This window comes from Heteronotia binoei, chromosome 2 (genome assembly GCF_032191835.1).
Source record: "Heteronotia binoei isolate CCM8104 ecotype False Entrance Well chromosome 2, APGP_CSIRO_Hbin_v1, whole genome shotgun sequence".
NCBI classification, from domain to species: Eukaryota; Metazoa; Chordata; class Lepidosauria; order Squamata; family Gekkonidae; genus Heteronotia; species Heteronotia binoei.
In genome coordinates, this window is record NC_083224.1 from 12388749 (window position 1) to 12415616 (window position 26868).

General features: G+C 49.6%; 1 protein-coding gene across 1 annotated transcript in view; it reads right to left on the minus strand.

Moving 5' to 3' along the window:
* The window catches only part of HELZ2 (helicase with zinc finger 2), a 67677-nt gene that overhangs the window by 21625 nt on the left and 19184 nt on the right, over positions 1–26868 (minus strand). The window contains exons 9-13 of the mRNA XM_060230581.1: positions 19238–22736; positions 14513–14595; positions 8535–8669; positions 3453–3599; positions 1096–1237 (exon numbers count right to left, since the gene is read on the minus strand). Coding sequence (XP_060086564.1) covers positions 1096–1237; positions 3453–3599; positions 8535–8669; positions 14513–14595; positions 19238–22736 — 4006 coding nt within the window. The remainder of the gene's footprint in view (positions 1–1095; positions 1238–3452; positions 3600–8534; positions 8670–14512; positions 14596–19237; positions 22737–26868) is intronic.

Below are 26868 nucleotides of genomic sequence, written 5' to 3' on the forward strand. Positions count from 1 at the left end.
TCAGGAAATCCTTCCTAGTGTTTAACCAAAAAGTCTTTTAATACAATTTCAACCTGTAGGTTCTGATTCGAGGGCAGCAGAAAAAAAACTCTGCTCCATCTTCTATATGACAGCCCTCCACATACTTGAAGATGGTTTTCTTATCACCTCTCGGTCCAGAGGCCTTAACCCAGGGGTGGGCAGAACCGAGCCATGTGGCAGCCTCCCTGGGGCCTGGCTGGCCAGCGAGGATCGTGGGGCCCAGCCATGCAGTGCAGCAGCCTTCCCAGGGCCAGGCAGGGATCACAGGGCCCAGATGTACTGTGCAGCAGTCTCCCTGGGGACCGGCTGGCCAGCCAGAATTGCTGAAGGGCCTGGAAAAGTTACTGCCACCAGTTAAGAACATAAGAACATAAGAGAAGCCATGTTGGATCAGGCCAGTGGCCCATCCAGTCCAACACTCTGTGTCACACAGTGGCCAAAAAAATGATTGATTGATAGATAGATAGATAGATAGATAGATAGATAGATAGATAGATAGATAGATAGATAGATAGATAGATAGATAGATAGATAGATAGTCATCCTCTATCCTTTGATTTGGTGGGCGATAACAAACTCCCATAGTTAAATTTCCTTTTGGGCCCTCTATTTCAACCCAAAGCATTTCTAGAAGAGAATCTAATTCTCTGACCTCAGTCTGACCTCAGTTTGCACTTGATTATCCCAGATGGTGTGGCCTAATATGCTAATAAGTGTGTGACCTAATATGCTAATATTAGGGGATGTGGTCTAATATGCTACTGAGTTCCTGCTGGGCTTTTTCTACAAAAAAAGCCCTAGACCTATGCATTTGTCTAGGACAGTGGGCTGAGTTTGTGTGTATGTGTGTGTGTGCCAGATTAGGCTCTCCCCACATGACTTCAAATAGAAAAACAATTATTAGAATTAATTTTGTCAGCCTGAATCGTTCTCCCATGGAGGAGCACTTTTTAAAGTTGATAATTTTTTATGGCCCGCGAATGATGCTATAAATATCCATATGGTTCTTGGCAGAGAAAAGGTTCCCCACACCTGCCTTAACCTGATCAACCAAGAAAACAGTCACCTTCATACCTGATCTCTGGTTTGGATCTTGAGTCCCGCATTGACTTCCGAGAGATGTGTAAGCTGCTCCCGGGGTAGGGAAAATCCATTGTCTCTATGCCCTCTCCATATACTCTCAGGGGCCTCAGTGCTTTAAAATTCATCAGCATCTCTGCGGAGAAAGCAAAACATTGCCATTGAGTAAACCACTTACAACAGTGGTGTCAAACTCATTTGTTATGAGGGCCGGATCTGACATAAATGAGACCTTGTTGGGTCAGGCTGTATGTGTACCTATTTAAACTTAGGTAGCAAAGATATAAGCTTTATAAAAAGACACAGACAAACACAATTAAAGACTTTAAAAAAAAAAAACTTAAAATAAAACATGATTAACATATTAGCACTTGTTGGTTTTAAAGGTGCTTTCTTTGTGTCTTCCCCATGGGATCCAGGGAACTGGGTAAAGAAAACTCTGGCTCTTTCTTTCCTTTGCCAGGGGACGAGGGAGAGGAGCCTCAGCCAACAGAAAGAAGAGGGGCTTGGCTCAGTAGCTCTGCTGGGCAATTGAAAGGGCCTGGCAAAGCAAGCTATCCCTCCCCCCCCTTCCTCCCCAAGGGAGGATCCTCAGCCAATGGAGAAATTAGAGGCTTTGCTCTGTAGCTCCTGTGCGATTGAGAACATAACATAAGAACATAAGAGAAGCCATGTTAGATCAGGCCAATGGCCCATCCAGTCCAACAGTCTGTGTCACACAGTGGCAATAATTTTTTATATATATATACACACATACATACACACACACACTGTGGCTAATAGCCACTGATGGACCTCTGCTCCATATTTTTATCTAAACCCCTCTTGAAGGTGGCTATGCTTGTGGCCGCCACCACCTCCTGTGGCAGTGAATTCCACATGTTAATCACCCTTTGGGTGAAGAAGTACTTCCTTTTATCCGTTTTAACCTGTCTGCTCAGCAATTTCATCGAATGCCCACGAGTTCTTGTATTGTGAGAAAGGGAGAAAAGGACTTCTTTCTCTACTTTCTCCATCCCATGCATTATCTTGTAAACCTCTATCATGTCACCCCGCAGTCGACATTTCTCCAAGCTAACGAGCCCCAAGCATTTCAACCTTTCTTCATAGGGAAAGTGTTCCAGCCCTTTAATCATTCTAGTTGCCCTTTTCTGGACTTTCTCCAATGCTATAATATCCTTTTTGAGGTGCGGTGACCAGAACTGCACACAGTCCTCCAAATGAGACCGCACCATCGATTTATACAGGGGCATTATGATACTGGCTGATTTGTTTTCAAGCCTTGTAAATCAAGCTGGGATAAAGAAGGACGCAAGAGAGAGGGAGAAGGAAGCAGATGGCAGCCAGTTGCTCGGGGGCCTGATAGGAGCCCTTAGAGGGCCGGATTCGGCCCCTGGGCTGCATGTTTGACACCCTCGACTTATGTGATAAAAAAAAGAGAGAGAGTGAGCATGTTTGCCAGAAAATGGCCACTAGCAGGATTAAAGGATTGGGACACTTTTCCTATGAAGAAAGGTAAAAACGCTTGGGGCTCTTTAGCTTGGAGAAACGTCAACTGAAGGGTGACACGATCAACATTCCCTCTAAACTGCAGTCTCGTGAGCAAAAATTCTACTTTGTGAGCTACTGGCATTAAAGTTGTGAGCTACTATATAAATGATTGTGCTCTGGGGTCGTCCTTCCTGAGCTAAGACAAAAATATGTGAGCCGGAGGCTAAAAATTTCTGAGCTAGCTCACGCTAACTCAGCTTAGAGGGAACACTAGACATGATAGAGGTTTACAAGAGAAGGTAGAGAAAGAAGCACTTCTCCCTTTCTCACAATACAAGAACTTTTGGGCACTCCATCAAATTGCTGAGCAGTCAGGTTAGAACAGATAAAAGAAAGTATTTCTTCACCCAAAGGGTGATTAAAAAGGTAAAGGAAAGGTCCCCTGTGCAAGCACCAGTCGTTTCCGACTTTGGGGTGACGTTGCTTCCGTGACGTTTTCACGGCAGGCTTTTTACGGGGTGGTTTGCCCTTGCCTTCCCCAGTCACCTACACTTTCCCCCCAGAAAGCTGGGGACTCATTTGACCGACGGAAGGATGGAAGGCTAAGTCAACCTGGAGTCGGCTACCTGAACCCAGCTTCCACCAGGATCGAACTCAGGTCGTGAGCAGGGAGCTCAGACTGCAGTACTGCAGCTTTACCACTCTGCGCTACGGGGCTCTATAAAGGGTGATTAACATGTGGAATTCACTGCCCGCAGGAGGTGGTGGCAGCTACAAGCACAGACAGTTTCAAGAAGGGACTGCAGAAACATACGGAGCAGAGGTCCATCAGCAGACGGCATCAGCGGAAGGATACTCACCGGCAACGACGTCGACAGACTTGTTGGAAGGCCCGCAGTACAGAATGTGGCTCTCTGTTTGTTCCTTGATTTCCTTCTTCCGGCTTTCCTGATTCAGCTGGTGGAACCAGTAGACGACATGGAAGCCAACCACAGTTTTCCCGGTCCCTAGACAAGGGAAGGAAAAAGTTTTATTTTTTAAAATAAAATGATAGTGGAAAGTGCTGTCAAGTCGCATGTGACTTATAGTGACCCTGTAGGGGAGGAGTGTCAAACATGAGGCCCAGGAGGGCTCCTATCAGGCTCCCAAGTAAACATCTGCTTCTTTCTCTCTCTCGTGCTTCCTTCTGCATCACAGCTCGCTTTGCAAGGCTTGCTCAATCACACACGAGCTAGAGAGCAAAACCTCTGTATTCTCCATTGGCTGAGGCTCCTCCCTTGGGGAACAAAGGCAGAGCTTGTTTTCCCAGGCTCTCTCAATCGCACAGCAGAGCTACTGAGCCAAAGCCTCTCTTCCTTCTATTGGCTGAGGCTCCTTCCCCCCCCCACACACACACACACCAGTCCCCTGGGGAAGGAAGGAAAGAGCCAGAGCTTCCTTTGCCCAATTCCCTGGATCCCAGGGGAGAAATACAAAGAAAGCACCTTTAAGACCAACACGTGCAAAGGTCTTAAGCGTGTTTTAAGTTTTTTTAAAAAACCAAAAAATATTTAATTGTGTTTGCGTGTGTCATAAGAACACAAGAGAAGCCATGTTGGATCAGGCCAATGGCCCATCCAGTCCAACATTCTGAGTCACATAAGAACATAAGAGAAGCCCTGTTGGATCAGGCCAATGGCCCCTCCAGTCCAACACTCTGTGTCACATAAGATAAGAGAAGCCATGTTGGATCAGGCCAGTGGCCCATCCAGTCCAATACTCTGTGTCACATAAGAACATAAGAGAAGCCCTGTTGGATCAGGCCAATGGCCCATCCAGCCCAACACTCTGTGTCACATAAGAACATAAGAGAAGCCCTGTTGGATCAGGCCAGTGGCCCCTCCAGTCCAACACTCTGTGCCACATAAGAACATAAGAGAAGCCCTGTTGGATCAGGCCAATGGCCCATCCAGCCCAACACTCTGTGTCACATAAGAACATAAGAGAAGCCCTGTTGGATCAGGCCAGTGGCCCATCCAGTCCAACACTCTGTGTCACATAAGAACATAAGAAAAGCCCTGTTGGATCAGGCCAGTGGTCCCTCCAGTCCAACACTCTGTGTCACATAAGAACATAAGAGAAGCCCTGTTGGATCAGGCCAGTGGCCCCCCCAGTCCAACACTCTGTGTCACATAAGAACATCAGAGAAGCCCTGTTGGATCAGGCCAGTGGCCCCTCCAGTCCAACACTCTGTGTCACAGAAGAACATAAGAGAAGCCATGTTGGATCAGGCCAATGGCCCATCCAGTCGAACACTCTGTGTCACAGAAGAACATAAGAGAAGCCCTGTTGGATCAGGCCAATGGCCCATCCAGTCCAACACTCTGTGTCACAGAAGAACATAAGAGAAGCCATGTTGGATCAGGCCAGTGGCCCCTCCAGTCCAACACTCTGTGTCACAGAAGAACATAAGAGAAGCCCTGTTGGATCAGGCCAATGGCCCCTCCAGTCCAACACTCTGTGTCACATAAGAACATCAGAGAAGCCATGTTGGATCAGGCCAGTGGCCCCTCCAGTCCAACACTCTGTGTCACATAAGAGAAGCCATGTTGGATCAGGCCAGTGGCCCATCCAGTCCAACAATCTGTGTCACATAAGAACATGAGAGAATCCCTGTTGGATCAGGCTAATGGCCCATCCAGTCCAACACTCTGTGTCACATAAGAACATGAGAGAAGCCATGTTGGATCAGGCCAATGGCCCATCCAGTCCATCACTCTGTGTCACATAAGAACATGAGAGAAGCCCTGTTGGATCAGGCCAGTGGCCCCTCCCGTCCAACACTCTGTGTCACATAAGAACATAAGAGAAGCCCTGTTGGATCAGGCCAGTGGCCCCTCCAGTCCAACACTCTGTGTCACATAAGAACATAAGGGAAGCCCTGTTGGATCAGGCCAGTGGCCCCTCCCGTCCAACACTCTGTGTCACATAAGAACATGAGAGAAGCCCTGTTGGATCAGGCCAGTGGCCCCTCCCGTCCAACACTCTGTGTCACATAAGAACATAAGAGAAGCCATGTTGGATCAGGCCAGTGGCCCCTCCAGTCCAACACTCTGTGTCACATAAGAACATAAAAAAAGCCATGTTGGATCAGGCCAATGGCCCATCCAGTCCAACACTCTGTGTCACGTAAGAACATAAGAGAAGCCATGTTGGATCAGGCCAGTGGCCCCTCCCGTCCAACACTCTGTGTCACATAAGAACATAAGAGAAGCCATGTTGGATCAGGCCAGTGGCCCATCCAGTCCAACACTTTGTGTCACATAAGAACATGAGAGAAGCCCTGTTGGATCAGGCCAGTGGCCCCTCCCGTCCAACACTCTGTGTCACATAAGAACATAAGAGAAGCCCTGTTGGATCAGGCCAGTGGCCCCTCCAGTCCAACACTCTGTGTCACATAAGAACATAAGGGAAGCCCTGTTGGATCAGGCCAGTGGCCCCTCCCGTCGAACACTCTGTGTCACATAAGAACATAAGAGAAGCCATGTTGGATCAGGCCAGTGGCCCCTCCAGTCCAACACTCTGTGTCACATAAGAACATAAAAAAAGCCATGTTGGATCAGGCCAATGGCCCATCCAGTCCAACACTCTGTGTCACGTAAGAACATAAGAGAAGCCATGTTGGATCAGGCCAGTGGCCCCTCCCGTCCAACACTCTGTGTCACATAAGAACATAAGAGAAGCCATGTTGGATCAGGCCAGTGGCCCATCCAGTCCAACACTTTGTGTCACATAAGAACATGAGAGAAGCCCTGCTGGATCAGGCCAGTGGCCCCTCCCGTCCAACACTCTGTGTCACATAAGAACATAAGAGAAGCCCTGTTGGATCAGGCCAGTGGCCCCTCCAGTCCAACACTCTGTGTCACATAAGAACATAAGGGAAGCCCTGTTGGATCAGGCCAGTGGCCCCTCCCGTCCAACACTCTGTGTCACAAAGGAACATGAGAGAAGCCCTGTTGGATCAGGCCAGTGGCCCCTCCCGTCCAACACTCTGTGTCACATAAGAACATAAGAGAAGCCATGTTGGAACAGGCCAGTGGCCCCTCCAGTCCAACACTCTGTGTCACATAAGAACATAAAAGAAGCCATGTTGGATCAGGCCAATGGCTCATCCAGTCCAACACTCTGTGTCACGTAAGAACATAAAAGAAGCCATGTTGGATCAGGCCAGTGGCCCCTCCCGTCCAACACTCTGTGTCACATAAGAACATAAGAGAAGCCATGTTGGATCAGGCCAGTGGCCCATCCAGTCCAACACTCTGTGTCACATAAGAACATAAGAGAAGCCATGTTGGATCAGGCCAACGGCCCATCCAGTCCAACACTCTGTGTCACATAAGAACATAAGAGAAGCCATGTTGGATCAGGCCAGTGTCACAGAAGAACATAAGAGAAGCCCTGTTGGATCAGGCCAATGGCCCCTCCAGTCCAACACTCTGTGTCACATTAAGAACATAAGAGAAGCTATGTTGGATCAGGCCATCCAGTCCAACACTCTGTGTCACACAGTAGCCAAAAAACCCCAAGTGCCATCAGGAGGTCCACCCGTGGGGCCAGGGCACTAGAAGCCCTCCCACTGTGCCCCCACAAGCACCAAGAATACAGAGCATCACTTGCCCCAAACAGAGAGTTCCATCAATACGCTGTGGCTAATAGCCACTGAGGGACTTCTCCTCCAAATCAGGCCAACGGCCCATCCAGTCCAACACTCTGTGTCACACAGTGGCCAAAAGAACCAGGTGCCATCAGGAGGTCCACCAGTGGGGACAGGACACTAGAAGCCCTCCCACTGTTGCCCCTCCCAAAGCACCAAGAATACAGAGCATCACTGCCCCAGATATAAGAACGTAAGAGAAGCCATGTTGGATCAGGCCAGTGGCCCATCCAGTCCAACATTCTGAGTCAGCTCTGTAGGGCTCTGCTCAGCTCTGTATGGCTTTGCTCACAGTGCCGGATTCCTCGTCTGATGAAGCGTGCTTAAGAGCACACGAAAGCTGACGTTCTAAATAAAAATGGGTTGGTCTTAAAGGTGCCGCTTGACTTCTGCTTTGTTCAACTGCTTCAGACCAACCCGGCTGCCCACTTGTTAGAAGCCGCCGAACTGGATATATTAACGACAAGATTAAGAGAGAGAAACCTACGGGACTGTAAAAAGACATGGGACCCACTATATCGGCGGATAAATAGTATGGGAATCGATATGAGGAACCTGAAATGGTGTTTCGGATTTGCCCCCCCAGCTGAAGGGGAAGGGAGGGTTGGCGATGGGGTCTGATTGTACATTGTCCTTTTGTGTATGTATGCATGGTGAAGGTATTATTGTATTTGTGTTGTTCAATAAAATTAAAAAAAAAAAAAAGAGCACACGAAAGCTGACGTTCTAAATAAAAATGGGTTGGTCTTAAAGGTGCCACTTGACTTCTGCTTTGTTCAACTGCTTCAGACCAACACGGCTGGCCGCCTGGATCTACCTCTTGAAGCTGTCCATGCTTGTGGCTGCCACCACCTCCTGTGGCAGTGAATTCCACATGCAAATCCCCCTTTGGGTGAAGAAGGACTTCCTTTTATCCGCTCTAACCCGACCGCTCAGCAATTTCATCGGATGCCCACCAGTTCTCGTATTGTGAGAAAGGGAGAAAAGGACGTCTTTCTCTACTTTCTCCATCCCATGCATTATCTTGTAAACCTCTGCCGTGTCACCCCGCAGCCGACGTTTCCTTGAAACGTTGAAAACCTTGAAGCGGATCCGGTACTCAATTGGTAGCCGGTGCAATTGGCGCAGCACCGGCCAAATATGTGTGAAAGAGCCACAGTTTGGCCACCCCAAGCTTAGAGGGAACACTGACCACAATTGAATGACCCCCCTGCCCATTATTTCTCCACCTGTGCTATCATCATCTCACCTGGTGGGCCTTGGATGAGCGTAAACGGCTTGCTCAGAGCCTCCCAGATGGCCCGGTTTTGGCTGGGGTTGAGTTTCCTGGTGTTTCCTGGGAGATCAAAGGTTGTGCGTTTCAAGAGTTTGGACTGCGGAGGTTCTGTGTGCAAAATAAAAACACAAGATGGCATCAAACGGAGATGGAGTCAGGTACTGGACGGCGAACCGGACCACCTTTCTGAACAATTCAACAAGACAAGAAATCCAAAAGCCGGAGGTATGCCCACGCCGACTTCAGCCCTATACTGAGTGCTACGGTCAGTTAGGTCTGAGACGAGGCATCTTCGTTCCGGTCAGTTAAATCTGGGAGAAACACTCTGAATCTGGGAGAAATGCACATTCAGCTGGGAGAAACGCTTTGTTGAGAGCCAGTTTGGTGAAGTGGTGAAGCGCGTGGACTCTTATCTGGGAGAACCAGGTTTGATTCCCCAATCCTCCACTTGCAGCTGCTGCAATGGCCTTGGGTTCAGCCGTAGCTCTCGCAGGAGTTGTCCTTGAAAGGGCAGCTTCTGTCAGAGCTCTCTCAGGCCCACCCACCTCACAGGGTGTCTGTGGTGAGGGAGGAAGATAAAGGAGATTGTAAACCGCTCTGAGACTCTGATTCAGAGAGAAGGGCAGGGTATAAATCTGCAGTCCTTCTTCTTCCTCTTTCGCCAGCTTTCATTGGAAAAACTCAGAGGAAAGCTTGGAAGATTCAGCTAGGCTCTAATCCAGTATTAAGGAGACTAGCAAGCTGGGGACTCATTTGACCGACCTCAGAAGGATGGAAGGCTGAGTCAACCTCGAGCCGGCGACCTGAAAACCCAGCTTCCGCCGGGGATCGAAGTCACGTCGTGAGCAGAGCTTAGGGCTAAAGAACTGTGAGCCAGCTCACACTAATTTAGCTTAGAGGGAACACTGCTGACCAGCCATTGTGTGAACAGAAGGAGCACACGAAGCTGCCTTATACTGAATCGGACCAACAATCCATCAAGGTCTGACTTGTCTATTCAGACCAGCAGCAGCTCTGCAAGGTCTAAGGTGGAGGTCTTTTCCATCACCTCCTGCCTGGTTCCTTTTGACAGGACATGCCAGGAATTGAACCTGGGACTTTTTAAATACCAAGCAGATGCTCTAGAATCATAGAGTTGGAAGGGACCTCTAGGGTCATCTAGTCCAACCCCCTGCACAATGCAGGAAACTCACAAACACCTCCCCCTAAATTCACAGGATCTTCATTGCTGCCAGATGGCCATCTAGCCTCTGTTGAAAAACCTCCAAGGAAGGAGAGCCCACCACCTCCCAAGGAGGAAGCCTCTTCCACTGAGGAACCGCTCTAACGGTCAGGAAGTTCTTCCTAATGTTGAGCCAGAAACTCTTTTGATTTAATTTCAACCCACTGGTTCTGGTCCTACCTTCCAGGGTGACGGAAAACAACTCCACACAATCCTCTAGATGACAGCCCTTCAAGGACTTGAAGATGGTGATCCTATCACCTCTCAGCCGCCTCCTCTCCAGGCTAAACATCCCCAGCTTCTTCAGCCTTTCCTCATAGGACTTGGTCTCCAGACCCCTCACCATCTTCATCGCCCTCCTCTGGACCCGTTCCAGCTTGTCTATATCCTTCTTAAAATGTGGTGCCCAAAACTGAACACAATACTCCAGGGGAGGTCTTACCAGAGCAGAGTAAAGCGATACCATCACATCTCCTGATCTGGACACTAGACTTCTGTTGATACAGCCCAAAATTGCATTTGCCTTTTTAGCCGCAGTATCACACTGTTGGCTCATGTTCAGCGTATGGTCCACTAAGACCCCTAGATCCTTTTCGCACATACTGCTAAGACAAGTCTCCCCCATCTTATAACCATGCATTGGATTTTTCCTAGCTAACAAGCCAAAGTCCCTCCCCTGAATGGTGGGCTTGGTGGGCCTTTGTTTTGAGCCAGCACGGCTCTTTGTGTGTTCTTATGTGCTGAATATTTTTGTTCAGTATGTATTGCTGTAATATACCCTAACTGTATCAGGAAAAAGACGGGGTATACAAATACCCCCCCCAAAATATACATAAAAGCATTCACTTTGAGTAGTAGAGAAAAAGCAGTGTGGAATTGCCTTCAATAAGTAAGTAAACTATTCTTCAGCCAAAAAGAGCAAGAAGCGAGGAGCACCTTAAAAAGGTAAAGGCAGTACCCTGTGCTAGCACTATTCGTTTCCGACTCTGGGGTGACGTTGCAGCACGACGTTTTCAAGGCAGGCTTTTCACAGGGTAGTTTTCCAGTCATCTACACTTTCCCTCCAGCAAGCTGGGGACTCCTTTGACCGTCCTCGGAAGGATGGGAGGCTGAGTCAACCTCAAGCCAGCTACCTGAACCCAGCTTCCGCCGGGGATCGAACTCAGGTCGCGAGCAGAGCTTAGGACTGCAGTACAGCAGCTTTAACACTTTGCACCACGGGGCTCTTTATAGAATGAAAACACTGTACTTGATTACAAAAATACACAAAACACTAGTAATGCTTTTGGGGAAAAATCAAAATGTCTCTGGATGGGATCGGGTAGAGAGCCAGAATGACACTTTGGGAGGGAAAAAGAACGAGTATAGTCCCCTGTGCAAAAAGAGCAAGTTGTCCCCTGTGCAAGCACCAGTCGTTTCCGACTCTGGGGTAACGTTGCTTTCACAACGTTTTCACGGCAGACTTTTTACAGGGTGGTTTGCCCTTGCCTTCCCCGGTCATCTACACTTTCCCCCCAGCAAGCTGGGGACTCCTTTGACCGACCTCGGAAGGATGGAAGGCTGAGTCAACCTCGAGCGAGCTACCTGAACCCAGCTTCCGCCGGGATCGAACTCAGGTCGTGAGCAGAGAGCTCGGACTGCAGTACTGCAGCTTTACCACTCTGCACCATGGGGCTCATCTAGGAGCACCTTAAAGACGAACAGAATTTGTGGCAGGGGATGAGCTTTTGTGAGTCACGGTGATGTAAAGAAGTGAGCAGTGACTCACAAAAGCTGTTCAAGGTAGGGAACCCAACTTCCGCCGGGATTGAACTCAGGTGGTGAGCAGAGCTTGGACTCCAATACTGCAGCTTTATCGCTCCGCGCCACGGGGCTCTTTACAAAAGCTCTTACCCTGCCACATATTTGGTTCGATCCAAGTGGGCAGCCGTGTTGGTTTGAAGGGACAGAACAAAGCAGGAGTCAAGTTGCACCTTTAAGACCAACCAAGTTTTATTCAGAGTGTAAGCTTCCGTGTGCTAGAATAGCAGATTGATTACTATGTTATTAGGCGTGAAGCGCCATAAATAAGAGTCCGTTGTAATGTTAGCTCTGGGTTTAAAAGGAAGGCGCTTCACACCTAATGACATAGACATCAAGCTGCTATTCTGACTTATATTGCCCCCTTGTTGACGCAGCCCAGTTAACGTAAACTAACCATCGCCAGACCCCAAAATGTGATTCGTTTAATCTGCGAACAGACATTTCCATGATTTTGCATACTAATTCACTGCCCACTTTCTCTATATTGAGGACTGTTTGCCGTTCCATCCTATTGTCTGATGAAGTGTGCTTCTAGCACACGAAAGCTTACATTCTGAAATAAAACTCTGTTGGTCTTAGAAGAAGAAGATATTGGATTTATATCCCGCCCTCCACTCCGAAGAGTCTCAGAGCGGCTCACAATCTCCTTTCCCTTCCTCCCCCACAACAGACACCCTGTGAGGTAGATGAAGATATTGGATTTATTTTATTTATTTATTTATTTATCTAAGATTTATATCCCGCCCTTCCCACTAGGTGGCTCAGGGCGGCTTACAACATATAAAACTAACATAAAATCTAAAATTAAGCATTAAAATCAACATTTCATAAGTTATAGTTAAAAATCTAAACATTTGTTATATACATAGACATTTATATCCCGCCCTCCACTCCGAAGAATCTCAGAGCGGCTCACAGTCTCCTTTACCTTCCTCCCCCACAACAGACACCCTGTGAGGTAGATGAAGATATTGGATTTATATCCCGCCCTCCACTCCAAAAAGTCTCAGAGCGGCTCACACTCTCCTTTCCCTTCCTCCCCCACAACAGACACCCTGAGAGGTGGGTGGGGCTGGAGAGGGCTCTCCCAGCAGCTGCCCTTTCAAGGACAGAGAGCGGCCTACAATCTCCTTTCCCTTCCTCCCCCACAACAGACACCCTGTGAGGTGGGTGGGGCTGGAGAGGGCTCTCCCAGCAGCTGCCCTTTCAAGGACAGAGAGCGGCCTACAATCTCCTTTCCCTTCCTCCCCCACAACAGACACCCTGCGAGGTGTGTGGGGCTGGAGAGGGCTCTCCCAGCAGCTGCCCTTTCAAGGACAGAGAGCGGCCTACAATCTCCTTTACCTTCTTCCCCCACAACAGACACCCTGTGAGGTGGGTGGGGCTGGAGAGGGCTCTCCCAGCAGCTACCCTTTCAAGGACAACTCTGCCAGAGCTATGGCTGACCCAAGGCTATGCCAGCAGCTGCAAGTGGAGGAGTGGGGAATCAAACCCGGTTCTCCAAGATAAGAGTCCGCACACTTAACCGCTACACCAAACTGGCTCTTAAAGGCACAACTTGACTCCTACATATTTGGTTAGTCTTTCAGGCTCTCCGGCACGCTTGCTCTTTTCTACTGCTACGGACAGATGAACACGGCTATCCATCGGGATCTATTTTTCTAAAGCATGGAGGCACACCATCCACCAGGTTGTCTCTTCCTTTGAGAACGCACGCATAGCTGGTCTTGAGGACAAAAGGAGATTGAGGAAGAATCGCACTGCTACAGCACCAACCCTAAATCAGACTTTTCCCTGCAGCCACTGTGGCCGGACCTGCCTGTCCCGCATTGGTCTTGTCAGCCACCAGCGAGCCTGCAGCAGACGTGGACTACTGCACCCTTCTTAAATCTTCGTTCGCGAAGCCAAGCCGAGAGAGAGAGAGAGAGAGACTTCCTATTATGGGTTTCCACCAGGGCAGTAGCGAGGATTTTAAAAGTCAGGGGGCCCCCTTTCTCATCCACTGCAGGGTTCTCAGAAGCTTTCTAGGGTAGGGGCAAAAGCTGGAGGCTCTGAAAGTGGCCAAGTCAAGGCAGCCAACCCTAAAACGTTGACGTCGAGAAGGGACTGCATCTGGCATTAGGGTTGCCAAGTCCAATTAAAGAAATATCTGGGGACTTTGGGGGTGGAGCCAGGAGACTTTGGGGGTGGAGCCAGGAGACTTTGGGGGTGGAGCCAGGAGACTTTGGGGGTGGAGCCAGGAGACATTGGGGGCGGAGCCAGGAACAAGGGTGTGACAAGCATAATTGAACTCCAAGGGAGTTCTGGCCATCACATTTAAAGGGACAGCACACCTTTTTAAATGCCTTCCTTCCATAGGAAATAATGAAGGATAGGGGCACCTTCTTTTGAGGCTCATAGAATTGGACCCCCTGGTCCAATCGTTTTGAAACTTGAGGGGTACTTTGGGGAGAGGCACTAGATGCTATACTGAAAATTTGGTGCCTCGACCTCAAAAAAACAGCTCCCCCGGAGCCTCCGAAACCTCCAGATCAATTCCCCATTATACCCTATGAGAATCTATTTCCACATAGGGAATAACGAAGTGCTCAGAAGACGTTCCTCCTCCCACTTCCGTTTCTGGCGACTCTGAAGTGAGGGATTGGCCTCTCTACCCACTAGTTGCAGCCAACTTCTTCCAAGTAACACAGACACCCCATCCCAAGAGGAAGCCTTTCCAATCAGAGACTGGAGCCTCCGGAGGGGGAATGTCATAGGTGGCTTTGGGTGGGGGGCTTCCCCCTGCTGGCCAGCTGACTGGGGGCGGGAAGGAGCCTGGGAAAGCAGAAGAACCCCCACTGGGACCTGGGATTGGCAAGCCTATTAGTACTTCCACAGCCCCCCCTCCCCCCCCTCCCCCGTGGCTACAGGCCTGGTTTCCACTCACTTTGTTCAGGAACTTTTCCGAGCGCTATGCATTTTGCAAGTTCGGTTGCGTGTTTCAGTCGCCAGATGGCATCCTCCTTCCGTCTGCAAGAAAAAGAAAGAGGGGAGGGGGAAGGAGTAGAAAGAGTTTCTGAGAAAGAGGACAGGGTGGGAAGGAAGTCCCCCTGTGCTTGAATCTGGAGACATGCTTCTCAGATGTCAACAGAAACCCACGTGCGTTTTCAGGCCCCTGTGGTATTATGCCGTCTGGATCCTGGTGGCCAGAACTCACTCACAATATAAATGGGCAGGGTTTTTTATGCAGCAGGAACTCCTGTGCATATTAGGCCACACACCCCGATGCAGCCAATCCTCCAAGAGCTTACAGCGCCAGTTTGGTGTAGTGGTCAAGTGCATGGACTCTTATCTGGGAGAACTGGGTTTGATTCCCCACTCCTCCACTTGCAGCTGCTGGAATGGCCTTGGGTCAGCCATTGCCCTCGTAGGAGTTGTCCTTGAAAGGGCAGCTGCTGGGAGAGCTCTCTCAGTCCCACCCACCTCACAGGGTGTCTGTTGTGGGGGGGGGGAGATAGAGGAGCTCTGAGTCTCTGATTCAGAGAGAAGGGCGGGGTATAAATCTGCAATTCTTTTTCTTTGTACAAGGCCTACTGCAAGCTCCAGGAGAACTGGCTACATCGGGGGTTTGGCCTAATATCTAAAGGAATTCCTGCTACCAAAGAAAGCCCTGGTAAATGGCGTGTACACAATTTTACCCCTAAGAAAAAGAAACCATGTTTTCAAAAAACAAACCACCGAGATATCCAACCCTTTCCGGGTACAGACACTAGGAAGGGCTGTAGCTCAGTAAAACAGCAGTTTTTGGGAGAGTTTTCAGTGGTACAGCAGTTTGGGGGAGAGGGGGTGGCAGAAATTAAACCCTCCAGACCTTCAGTTAAAAGTATCAGGTAGCAGGAGATCTGAAAGATCTCAGTCTCTCCTAACTGGGCAGATAGGTGAAACACAAACGCTTTACATCAATTGGGGGAGGGACGGTGGCTCAGTGGTAGAGCATCTGCTTGGTAAGCGGAAGGTCCCAGGTTCTATCCCCGGCATCTCCAACTAAAAAGGGTCCAGGCAAAAAGGTGTGAAACACCTCAGCTTGAGACCCTGGAGAGCAGGGGAGAGGCGGTGGCTCGGTGGTGGAGCATCTGCTTGGTAAGCGGAAGGTCCCAGGTTCTATCCCCGGCATCTCCAACTAAAAAGGGTCCAGGCAAAAAGGTGTGAAACACCTCAGCTTGAGACCCTGGAGAGCAGGGGAGGGACGGTGGCTCAGTGGTAGAGCATCTGCTTGGTAAGTGGAAGGTCCGAGGTTCAATCCCCGGCATCTCCAACTAAAAAGGGTCCAGGCAAGTAGGCGTGAAAAACCTCAGCTTGAGACCCTGAAGAGCCGCTGCCAGTCTGAGTAGACAATACTGACTTCGATGGACCGAGGGTCTGATTCAGTATAAGGCAGCTTCATATGTTCATATGTTCAGTTAAATAAATAAACATGTATACGTCTAAATTTCAAAGATAGGCCAGACAGTCCAATTTTATACGGAATCATAGAATCACAGAGTTGCAAGGGGCCCTAGAGGCCATCTAGTCCAACCCCCTGCTCCACGCAGGATCAGCCCAGAGCATCCTTGACAAGTGTTTGTCCAGCCCCTGATTAAAGACTGCCCACGTGGAGAAGCTCACCGTCTCCCTAGGCAGCTGATACCACTATTCGACAACTCTTTATCGTTAAAGTTTTCCTAATATCCAGTCAATAGTGTCCCACCATTAATTTAAACCCATTACTGGGAGTCCTCTCCTCTGTTGCCAACAGAAACAGCTCCCTGCCCTCCTCTAAGGGACAGCCCTTCAAGGATTTCAAGAGAGCAATCCTCTTCTCCAGACGGAACCTTCTCCAGTCCCTTAGCCTTTCTTTTCTATGCTGAGTTGCAGGGGTGGAATTCTAGCAGGAGTTCCTTTGCATATTAGACCACACCTCCCTGATGTAGCCAATCCTCCAAGAGCTTGGAATTCTAGCAGGAGTTCCTTTGCATATTAGACCACGCCTCCCTGATGTAGCCAATCCTCCAAGAGCTTGGAATTCTAGCAGGAGTTCCTTTGCATATTAGACCACACCTCCCTGATGTAGCCAATCCTCCAAGAGCTTGGAATTCTAGCAGGAGTTCCTTTGCATATTAGACCACACCTCCCTGATGTAGCCAATCCTCCAAAAGCTTACAAGGCTCTTTTTTGAAAGCGCTTGGGAGGATTGGCTACATCAGGGGGGTGTGGCCTAATATGCAAAGGAGAGCTCCTTCTAGAATTCGACCCCTGCTAAGTTGCAACTTTTATGTTGCATGTGTAGCATGCCATCGAGTCACAGCTGCCTTATGGCGACCCCGTAAGGGAGGGGTGGGGAACCTCCGTCCCAAGGGCCGTATGAGGCCCTCGAGGTCACTTGGTGTGGCCCTCGGGGATCGCTGGGCCGAACCGAGCCATGTGGCAGCCTCCCTGGGGCCTGGCTGGCCAGCGCTCCCCAGGGCCAGGCAGGGATCACAGGGCCCGGAGGTACTGTGCGGCAGCCTCCCTGGGGCCTGGCTGGCCAGCCAGAATTGCTGCAGGGCCTGGAAAAGTTACTGTCCCAGTTCAGTTTGCTCTTGATTATCCCAGAGGGTCTGGCCTAATATGCTAATGAGTGTGTGACCGAATATGCTAATATTAGGGGATGTGGTCTAATATTCTACTTAGTTCCTGCAGGGCTTTTTCTACAAAAAGTCCTGGACCTAAGCAGTTGCCTAGGGCGGTGGGCCGTGTGTGTGTGTGTGTGTGTGTGTGTGCGCGTGCGTGCCAGATTAGGCTCTCCCCACGTGACTTCAACTAGAAAAACAATTATTTGCATTAATTTTGCTGGCCTGAATCGTTCTCCCTCGGCGGAGCACTGTTTTTTAAGTTGATAATTTTTTATGGCCCGCAAATGATGTTATAAATATCCATATGGCCCTTGGCAGAAAAAAAGGTTCCACACCTCTGCCATAGGGTTTTCAAGGAAAGAGAACTTCAGAGGTGGCTTGCCGTTGCCTGCACAACAACCCTGGACTTCTCTGGTGGTCTCCCACCCGGGCGCTAACCAAGGCCGACACTGCTTAGCTTTTGAGATCTGCCGAGACCAGGCTAGCCCGGGCCATCCAAGTAAGAATGGATAAACAGAGGTGGTTTGCCCTTCCCTGCTTCTGCTCAGCGACCCTCGACTTCCTTGATCGTTGCTCATCTTAGCTTAGCTTCTGATGAGGTCACAGTAGCCTAGGTTAGGGTTGGCAATCCCCAGGTGGGAGCAGGGGACCCCCCGGTTTGGAGGCCCTTCTCCTGCTTCAGGGTCATCAGAAAGTGGGGGGGGATGTCTGCTAGGCATTCCATTATTCCCTATAGAGACCGATTCCCATAGAGTATAATGGAGAATTGATCCATGGATATCTGAGGGTCTGGGGGGGGCTGTTTTTTGAGGTAGAGGCACCAAGTTTTCAGTACAGCATCTAGTGACTCTCCCCAAAATACCCCCCAAGTTTCAAAACGATTGGACCAGGGGGTCCAATTCTAGGAGCCCCAAAAGATGGCGCCCCTATCCTTCATTATTTCCTATGGAAGGAAGGCATTTAAAAAGGTGTGCTGCCCCTTTAAATGTGATGGCCAGAACTCCCTTTGGAGTTCAATGACGCTTGTCACACCCTTGTTCCTGGCTCCACCCCCCAATATCTCCTGACTCCACCCCCAAAGGCTCCTGGCTCCACCCCCAAAGTCCCCAGATATTTCTTGAATTGGACTTGGCAACCCTAGCCTAGGCTAAAATTTTATGTTAAAACGATAAAATAAGTTGAGGGTTGATATGAAAATATTACATATATTTTAATTTTCCTTCAAACTGTCCCCCACCCAAGGGAAAAGGAACGCAAGAAAACATTCTCCACTCCCCACCCCCACCCCGCAAACACACACACACTTTGTTCTCAAAACTTGGTAATTTTACACCTGGAGCAGTGATTCAGCCAAGAGGGTTGTAAGCAATGAAGACTTCTGGGAACAGCAGGAACTCCTTTGCATATTAGGCCACACCTCCCTGATGTAGCCAATCCTCCTGGAGCTTACAGTAGGCCCTGTACTAAGCCAGCTTCAAGAGGGGACTGAATCAACATCTGGAGCAGAGGTCCATCAGTGGTTATTAGCCACAGCGTATTGTTGGAACTCTCTGTCTGGGGCAGTGATGCTCTGTATTCTTGGTGCTTTGGGGGGGGGGCAACTGTGGTAGGGCTTCAAGTGTCCTGGCCCCACTCATGGACCTTCTGATGGCACCTGGGTTTTTTGGCCACTGACAGTGTTAGACTGGATGGGCCACTGGCATGATCCAACATGGCTTCTCTTATGTTCTTATGTCTGGGGCAGTGATGTTCTGTACTCTTGGTGCTTGGGAGGGGCAACCGTGTAAGGACTTCTAGTGTCCTGGCCCCACTGATGGACTTCCTGATGGCGCCTGGGTTTTTTTGGCCACTGTGTGTACAGAGTGTTGGACTGGATGGGCCATGATTCAACGTGGCTTCTCTTATGTGCTTATGTTCTTAAGAGCCCTGTAAGCTCTTGGAGGACTGGCTACATCAGGGGTGTGCAGCCTAATATGCAAAGGACTTCCTGCTATCCAAAGAAAAGCTCTGCGGAGACTTACACATCAGGCAGCGTCTTTGGAATCAGCTCCACGGTGAAGCGGGAAGAATTCTGGGTGATCTCAACGGGGATGTTTTCCATGGACATGAAGTTGACGTAGAATTCAACCCTCTTTTCGCTACGCCGATCCGATTTCTCATCATCGCTGAACACTTCAGTACGCCCGTGGGCCACCCAAGTATATGTTGCCGGATCAACCACCAATTTGCCAGTCTCTACATTATTCTTGGTCAGACTGAGGTTGTGGAGACTGTGACTAAGGGACTCCACACTGTCTTGGTCTCTGTTCAGGCCTTCTAGGCGAATGCACAGGTAGCAGTTCCGGAAATCCAAGTCAATAGCACACTCCTTGAGGAACCCTTTGGTCAAGACAAATGTCCCCTGGAGCTTCCCGTCCCTTGTCCTTGTCTTCTCCCAGATGATGCAGACGTCGGAAAGGACGATGGAGTCATTTGCGGACACGGCGCAGGAAGCGGATTCCATGTCACAGAGAGGAAGCCACACTCTGCGATACTCTGAAGCATCCTTGTAGTTGTCCTTGGAGGCCTGCGTGGAGTACTTGGAGAAGCAGTCAATAGGTTTCTCCGTGTGCTCCAGGCACACGTCGAAGCCTGGGGCCACGGTCCACAGCTGTACGCACGGCACCAAGAAACCCCGAAAGATACTTGTAGTGAGCTGGAGGTGTAACACGTCCCCAGCGTTGAGCTCCCGGGACAGTTCTACGTAATGCGAGCACCTGCTTCTCTCCATCCGCCCCACGCTCCTTGACTGTTTCCTAGGGCCCTCCTCAAGAAGGTGGGCCACCATCCCATAATCTTTGTTTCTGATAGCCTCTAGGACATCTCGCCAAACTCGAATGCTGAATAGAGTCACCGCACCGTCCCGTAGCACCAACGATTTCGGGGTGCAGTCCTTTTTGGTCCTGACGGAGTAGATTCTTCTCTTCCATCTCAGCCTCATGCTGTTAAGCTCCTCGATATAAAACGGCTGTTCTATCAGTTGTAGAGCTCTGTAGTTGATGAGATGAGGATCCGGAAGGGTGTCCTTGTTCAGGGGAAACAAGACCTTGACGTTCTTGGCCATCCCCTCGATGTTCATCACAAAGGCAAACTTCTGCTGGACTTGACATTTCAACTGACTTGCCATCTCCAAAGAGTGAGCCTTCTTCTCATAGGCGGCCGCCATTCCATTCTTCCAGGTGAAATCATGGCAAAGGAGCTCAATATCGGTTGAGGAGTACAGGACCGGGGTGTTCAAGAGCACAGAAAGAAGGTTCCGCTGCACCACAATGTCCATGTAGCGCCGGATGGGAGAAGAGGCCCATGTATAAGTGTCCACGTGCAGGGAATAGTGGCCCACTTTTGACTGGGCAGAGGAGTTGGAACACATGAAATAGGAACGGCTCAGAAGCTTCCGGAACTCCAGATTCACAGGGACCAGTTTAGGGTGGACGTCGTCTGTTGTGATAAGATCAAGCATTTTGGGGAAATCGCGGGCATCGGCGGCTGACCGGAGATGATCCCACAGTGGAGTCAGGAGAACAAACTCACGACCAGTTTCCAGACGGACTTCAGAGGTCTGAGCACCCAGATGGTGCGAGAGGTGGATGGACAGAGGGATGATATCTCTGTACTTGCCCCTCATCTGAGTCATCTGCTGAGGGACAGGCTCACTCTGACACCGTAAAGGTGTTAATTTTCTGGTGGGATCCTTAGTGGTGAGGAGCTCTCCCACAAAGCTGTTGAACATGACCATGAATTCCTCCACCATCTGGTGAGAACACCTTTGGCCCAGAGAACTATCTTCATCCAGTTGATGATAGTAACAGTCATCGTGGAGTCTGGAGAACCGGTGAGCTCGGGAGAAGTGGTACGCAACTGCGACACAGTGCTCCAGGCTGCTAAAACAAAGTGATGGAGATTCTGCTTTGTAAAAGCTGTGGATGATATCTTCTGCCTCCTTGTAGGTCAGCTGCCGATCCGAGCGGATGGTGGACACGTTAAAGAGAACCTCTACCACCTCATCCGAGGTCTTGCTCACCAAGACAAAGAGAGAGATCACATGCCGGTCTTTCTCCGGAAGGAGACTGAAGAAGTCTTGACTTAGCTTAGGTGGGAACATGCATACTGGTTCGGTCCCAGGAGCGTAAAAAGTAGACCCCCGGTTCTTGGCTTCTATATCTAGAGCACAACCTTTGGACACAACAGATGCCACATCAGAAATATGGACCCCGATCTCATATTTATCACCCAAGTCTCTGACGCTGATGGCATCATCCAAATCTCTAGAACCTGGAGGGTCAACGGTGAAGGTAAGGTAGTCCCGGCAGTCTTTCCGACCACTTTTCACTGATGCAAACTTTCCAAGGGTGAATTTGGCCACCTCTTTATTCACAGACGCCGAGAACTGGTTTTTGAGACAGTATTCTATGCCAAGGATCTGCAGCCCCTCCTCTAAAGTCAATGCCACAGGAAGCAATTCTGTAACGATCCCCAGAGGGTAGTAAAAGCCTTCCCGCCAATTGATGACTTGGACAACGAAAAGACTTTTCTTCCTCAGTTCCGGTGATACCTTCTTGCATTTCTGGAGACGGATCCTCCCCGCTTTGTCCATTTTTCGGATGGGGAGGACATCAGGAGAGTCCTTCAGCCCTGGGACAAAGATTTTTGTGACCGTATTGTCAATGGGAATCATGACGTGATGATCAAACTCATCCATCACGCACACAAAGGTACGTTCCCTCTCGGCCTTCTTCAGCACGCCGACCACTTTCCCGTGCAAACTTCCTTCAGGGTTGCTCGGCAGGATCTGCACCAAGACCTGGTCCCCGGTGAAAGCCATTCCACAGTTAACCCTGCCTTTGATCTGGATACTCAAGGGAGGGTCGTTGTCCAAAGTGAAGGCAGACGCTCGATCAAACCCCTCCTTGATGAACTCGCAGCGCTTGTACAAGCTGGGCTGCATGCGCAGATAGTTCTGCATGATTTCATGCGGGAAGCTGACGTATTCCCGGCTTCGGGTCGTAGGCGCCTCGGATTTCACATTCAACAGCCCCTCGTTGTTGACTGTCACCACCATGTCCGTTCTCTCATCCAAGAGTTCCTGCAAGATGGGATCGTCAACGTTCAGGCTCTCTGAGCTCGAAAACCAGGAAGTGGTGTCGCTTCCTTCTTTGTCTGCTTCCTCAGACTCGGGGCTAGCCCTGTTCCAGCTGGCCCGGTCGCACGCTGCTTGCCGTATCTCCTCCAGCGTCAGGGTCTTGGGAGTCACCGTCTCCTTCTCTATGCACTCCTTGATGAAGCTCTTCCAGACCTTGCTGCATTGGCCGTAAGAGCACAGGGCCACGGCGTCTCCCACGGCGATGACCTGTGACTGAGCCCTCGTCATGATCGTGTTCAGCACTCGTGCGTTGTTGAAAAAGTCCAGGTTGGGGGAGCTGATGCAACTGAGACTCTCTCTGGTGTGGACAGTGCTAAGGATAATTAAGCGGAATTCCTTGCCTGTTAAAAAAAAAAAAAAGGTGAGAGTTAGTTCTTCTAAGTCAGGGGTGGCCAAACTGTGGCTCAGGAGCCACATGCGGCTCTTTCACACATATTTTGTGGCTCTCAAAGCCCAGCTCGGAGAAGGCATTTGTCTCTTTAAACCACTTCTCCAAGCCAAATTACTGAGCAGTCGAGTTAGAACTGATAAAAGGAAGTCCTTCTTCACCCAAAGGGTGATTAACACGTGGAATTCACTGCCACAGGAGGTGGCGGCGGCTACAAGCATATGAACATATGAAGCTGCCTTATACTGAATCAGACCTTTGGTCCATCGAAGTCAGTATTGGCTTCTCAGACTGGCAGCGGCTCTCCAGGGTCTCCAGCTGAGGTTTTTCACACCTATTTGCTTGGACCCTTTTTTGGAGATGCCAGGGATTGAACCTGGGACCTTCTGCTTCCCAAGCAGATGCTCTACCACTGAGCCACCGTCCCTCCCCTAAGCTCCCCTCCCATAGCCAGCTTCAAGAGGGGATTGGATAAAAATATGAAGCAGAGGTCCATCAGTGGCTATTAGCCACAACGTATAGATGGAACTCTCTGTCTAAGGCAGTGATGCTCTGTATTCTTGTGCTTGGGAGGGGGGGGGCACAGTGGAAGGGCTTCTAGCCCCACTGGTGGACCTCTTGATGGCACTTGGGTTTTTTGGCCACTGTGTGACACAGAGTGTTGGACTGGATGGGCCATTGGCCTGATCCAACATGGCTTCTCCTATGTTCTCTTATGTTCAATCCAGCTGTTGGCTTGGCGAATGCATTTAAAGTTGCTTTTTCTTCACCTCTCCATCCCCCATCTTTTTGCCTGCCTTCGTTCCTGTCTTGTGGCTGTCCAGCATCTGACGTTCATGTCTTGTACCTCTCAAAACATCTGGCAATTATTCTATGTGGCTCTTCCATTAAGCAAGTTGGGCCATCCCCGTTCTAAGTGGAGACCAAATGTTCTGACACACAGCACGTGAAGTACGGAGGAAAAGGTAGAGCCACTGGAAATAGGGGTCTTGCATAAATTTATTAGCAACTCTAGTTTTTTATTCCTGGACTCACCCTTGGCATAGCGAACGCAACCAAATGCTGACGGATTGTAATTGACAGCGGCATTCCAGAAAAATGAATTAAAACCAAACAGAAACTTGGGAAGCTAACTCTACTTGAGTAGAGTTTGTCATGTATATTAGTAAATGCTGATGGTTGGCCCAGTCTGCATATGATATTGCGTATTTTTTATAAATATTGTAGAAATGAATTATGGCACTTCAACTCTACTGAACCTATGAATACGAAAGACGGCCCCTTGAAGAAGGATACTTCATATCCGAAACAAAATTGGACCGATTCTTTTAATCATTCGTTGGACTACAATTTAAATGCTACATGGTTTTTGGACAATAGTTGTGTCGTGCATAGGATGGTTTTCTTTCTGTACCACTGAACTGTTATTTGCTACTCAGATATTGTATTGTACCCTCAGAAGGGTAACAGAAGTAACTCTGTTCAAGATTGCATAGCTCTGGGGTGGCCAACGGTAGCTCTCCGAATGTTTTTTGCCTACAACTCCCATCAGTCCCAGCCAGCATGGCTGATGCCTGGGGCTGATGAGAGTTGTAGGCAAAAAACATCTGCAGAGCTACCGTTGGCCACCCCAGAACTATGCAATCTTGAACAGAGTTACTTCTGTTACCCTTCTGAGGCCACTAACTTCAATGGCCTTGTTGTTGCTCAGTCACACAGTCGAGTCCGACTCTTTGCGACCCCATGGACCAAGTCACGCCAGGCCCTCCTGTCTTCCACCATTCTCCGAAGTCTGCTCAAATTCGTATTTGTTACATCAGTAACACTGTCCAGCCATCTCATCTTCTTTTGCCTTCTATCTTTCCTAGCATCAGGGTCTTCTCCAGGGAGTGCTCCCTTCTCATTTGGTGGCCAAAGTATTTCAGCTTCAGCTTCAGCATCTGTCAATGGACTTAGAAGGATGTAATTTGTTCAGGATTGCATTGTTCATCCACCACAAAGAGACTGAAGGTACACCACAAAGAGACTGAAGGTACAGGTTCATGTGTGAGCAAAGAAAATGATTGTTTATATTTTTCTTTTTCAGAAGGTGCCTATTTTGAAAGGTACATGGTGTAGTGGATCATCCAATACTAGAGAGCCAGTTTGGTGTAGTGGTTAAGTGTGTAGACTCTTATCTGGGAGAACCGGGTTTGATTCCCCACTCCTCCACCTGCAGCTGCTGGAATCTCCTAGAAGATCTAGGAGATTGTAAGCCACCGCTCTGAGTCTCTGATTTAGAGACAATGGCGGGGTATAAATCTGCAGTCTTCTTCTAGAGGGAGTCTTGTGGAGATCCATACAGTAAGCTCTGGCCGCCATTTTGTGGCTGGCTCCCCCTCTCAGCCCCACCCACCTTACAGGGTGTCTGTTGTGGGGGGAGAAGATATAGGAGATTGTAAGCCGCCGCTCCAAGTCTCTGATTTAGAGAGAAGGGCGGGGTATAAATCTGCAGTCTACTTTTTCTTCTTCATCAGGCACTGAAATAGGGTCACCAGCAGTGTTCCCTCTAAGCTGAGTTAGTGTGAGCGAGCTCACAATTTTTTAGCCTCCTGCTTACATATTTTTGTCATAGCTCAGGAACGATGGCTCCAGAGCAAACTAATTCACACATTAGTCAAATTGCTCGCTCACAACTTTAATGCCAGTAGCTCACAAAGTAGAATTTTTGCTCACAAGACTCTACAGGGAGGGGTGGTGGCTCAGTGGTAGAGCATCTGCTTGGGAAGCAGGTCCCAAGTTCAATCCCCGGCATCTCCAACTAAAAAGGGTCCAGGCAAATAGGTGTGAAAAACCTCAGCTTGCGACCCTGGAGAGCAGGGGAGGGACAGTGGCTCCGTGGTAGAGCATCTGCTTGGTAAGCAGGAGGTCCCACGTTCAATCCCCGGCATCTCCAACTAAAAAGGGTCCAGGCAAATAGGTGTGAAAAACCTCCGCTTGAGACCCTGGAGAGCAGGGGAGGGACGGTGGCTCCGTGGTAGAGCATCTGCTTGGTAAGCAGGAGGTCCCACGTTCAATCCCCGGCATCTCCAACTCAAAAGGGTCCAGGCAAGTAGGTGTGAAAAACCTCAGCTTGAGACCCTGGAGAGCAGGGGAGGGACGGTGGCTCCGTGGTAGAGCATCTGCTTGGTAAGCAGGAGGTCCCACGTTCAATCCCCGGCATCTCCAACTAAAAAGGGTCCAGGCAAATAGGTGTGAAAAACCTCAGCTTGAGACCCTGGAGAGCCGCTGCCAGTCTGAGAAGGCAATACTGACTTTGATGGACCAAGGGTCTGATTCAGTATAAGGCAGCTTCATATGTTCATGTTTCGGGGAGGGACGGTGGCTCAGTGGTAGAGCATCTGCTTGGTGAAGCAGAAGGTCCCAGGTTCAATCCCTGGCATCTCCAACTAAAAAGGGTCCAGGCAAATAGGTGTGAAAAACCTCAGCTTGAGACCCTGGAGAGCCGCTGCCAGTCTGAGAAGACAATACTGACTTTGATGGACCAAGGGTCTGATTCAGTATAAGGCAGCTTCATATGTTCATGTTTCGGGGAGGGACGGTGGCTCAGTGGTAGAGCATCTGCTTGGTGAAGCAGAAGGTCCCAGGTTCAATCCCTGGCATCTCCAAAAAAGGGTCCAGGCAAATAGCCCTGAAAAACCTCAGCTTGAGACCCTGGAGAGCCGCTGCCAGTCTGAGAAGACAATACTGACTTTGATGGACCAAGGGTCTGATTCAGTATAAGGCAGCTTCATATGTTCATATATGTTCATACAGCTCAGAGGGAGCGTCGGTTGCTGGGACCTCTCCTGACCACTAGCACGTGGTACAGTTGCCAGATTCAAGTTGGGGAACTCCTGGAGATTTGGGGATGGAGCCAGGGGAGGACAGGGACCACTGCGGAGTACAATGTCACAGAGTCCCCCCTCCAAAGCCGCCATTTTCTGCTGGGAAACTGATCTCTGTAGCCTGAAGATGAGCTGCAATACCAGGGGATCCCCAGGTCCCACCCGGAGGCTGGCATCCCGGCACTGAAATGTCTACATCCAACATTGGAATCACTGAAC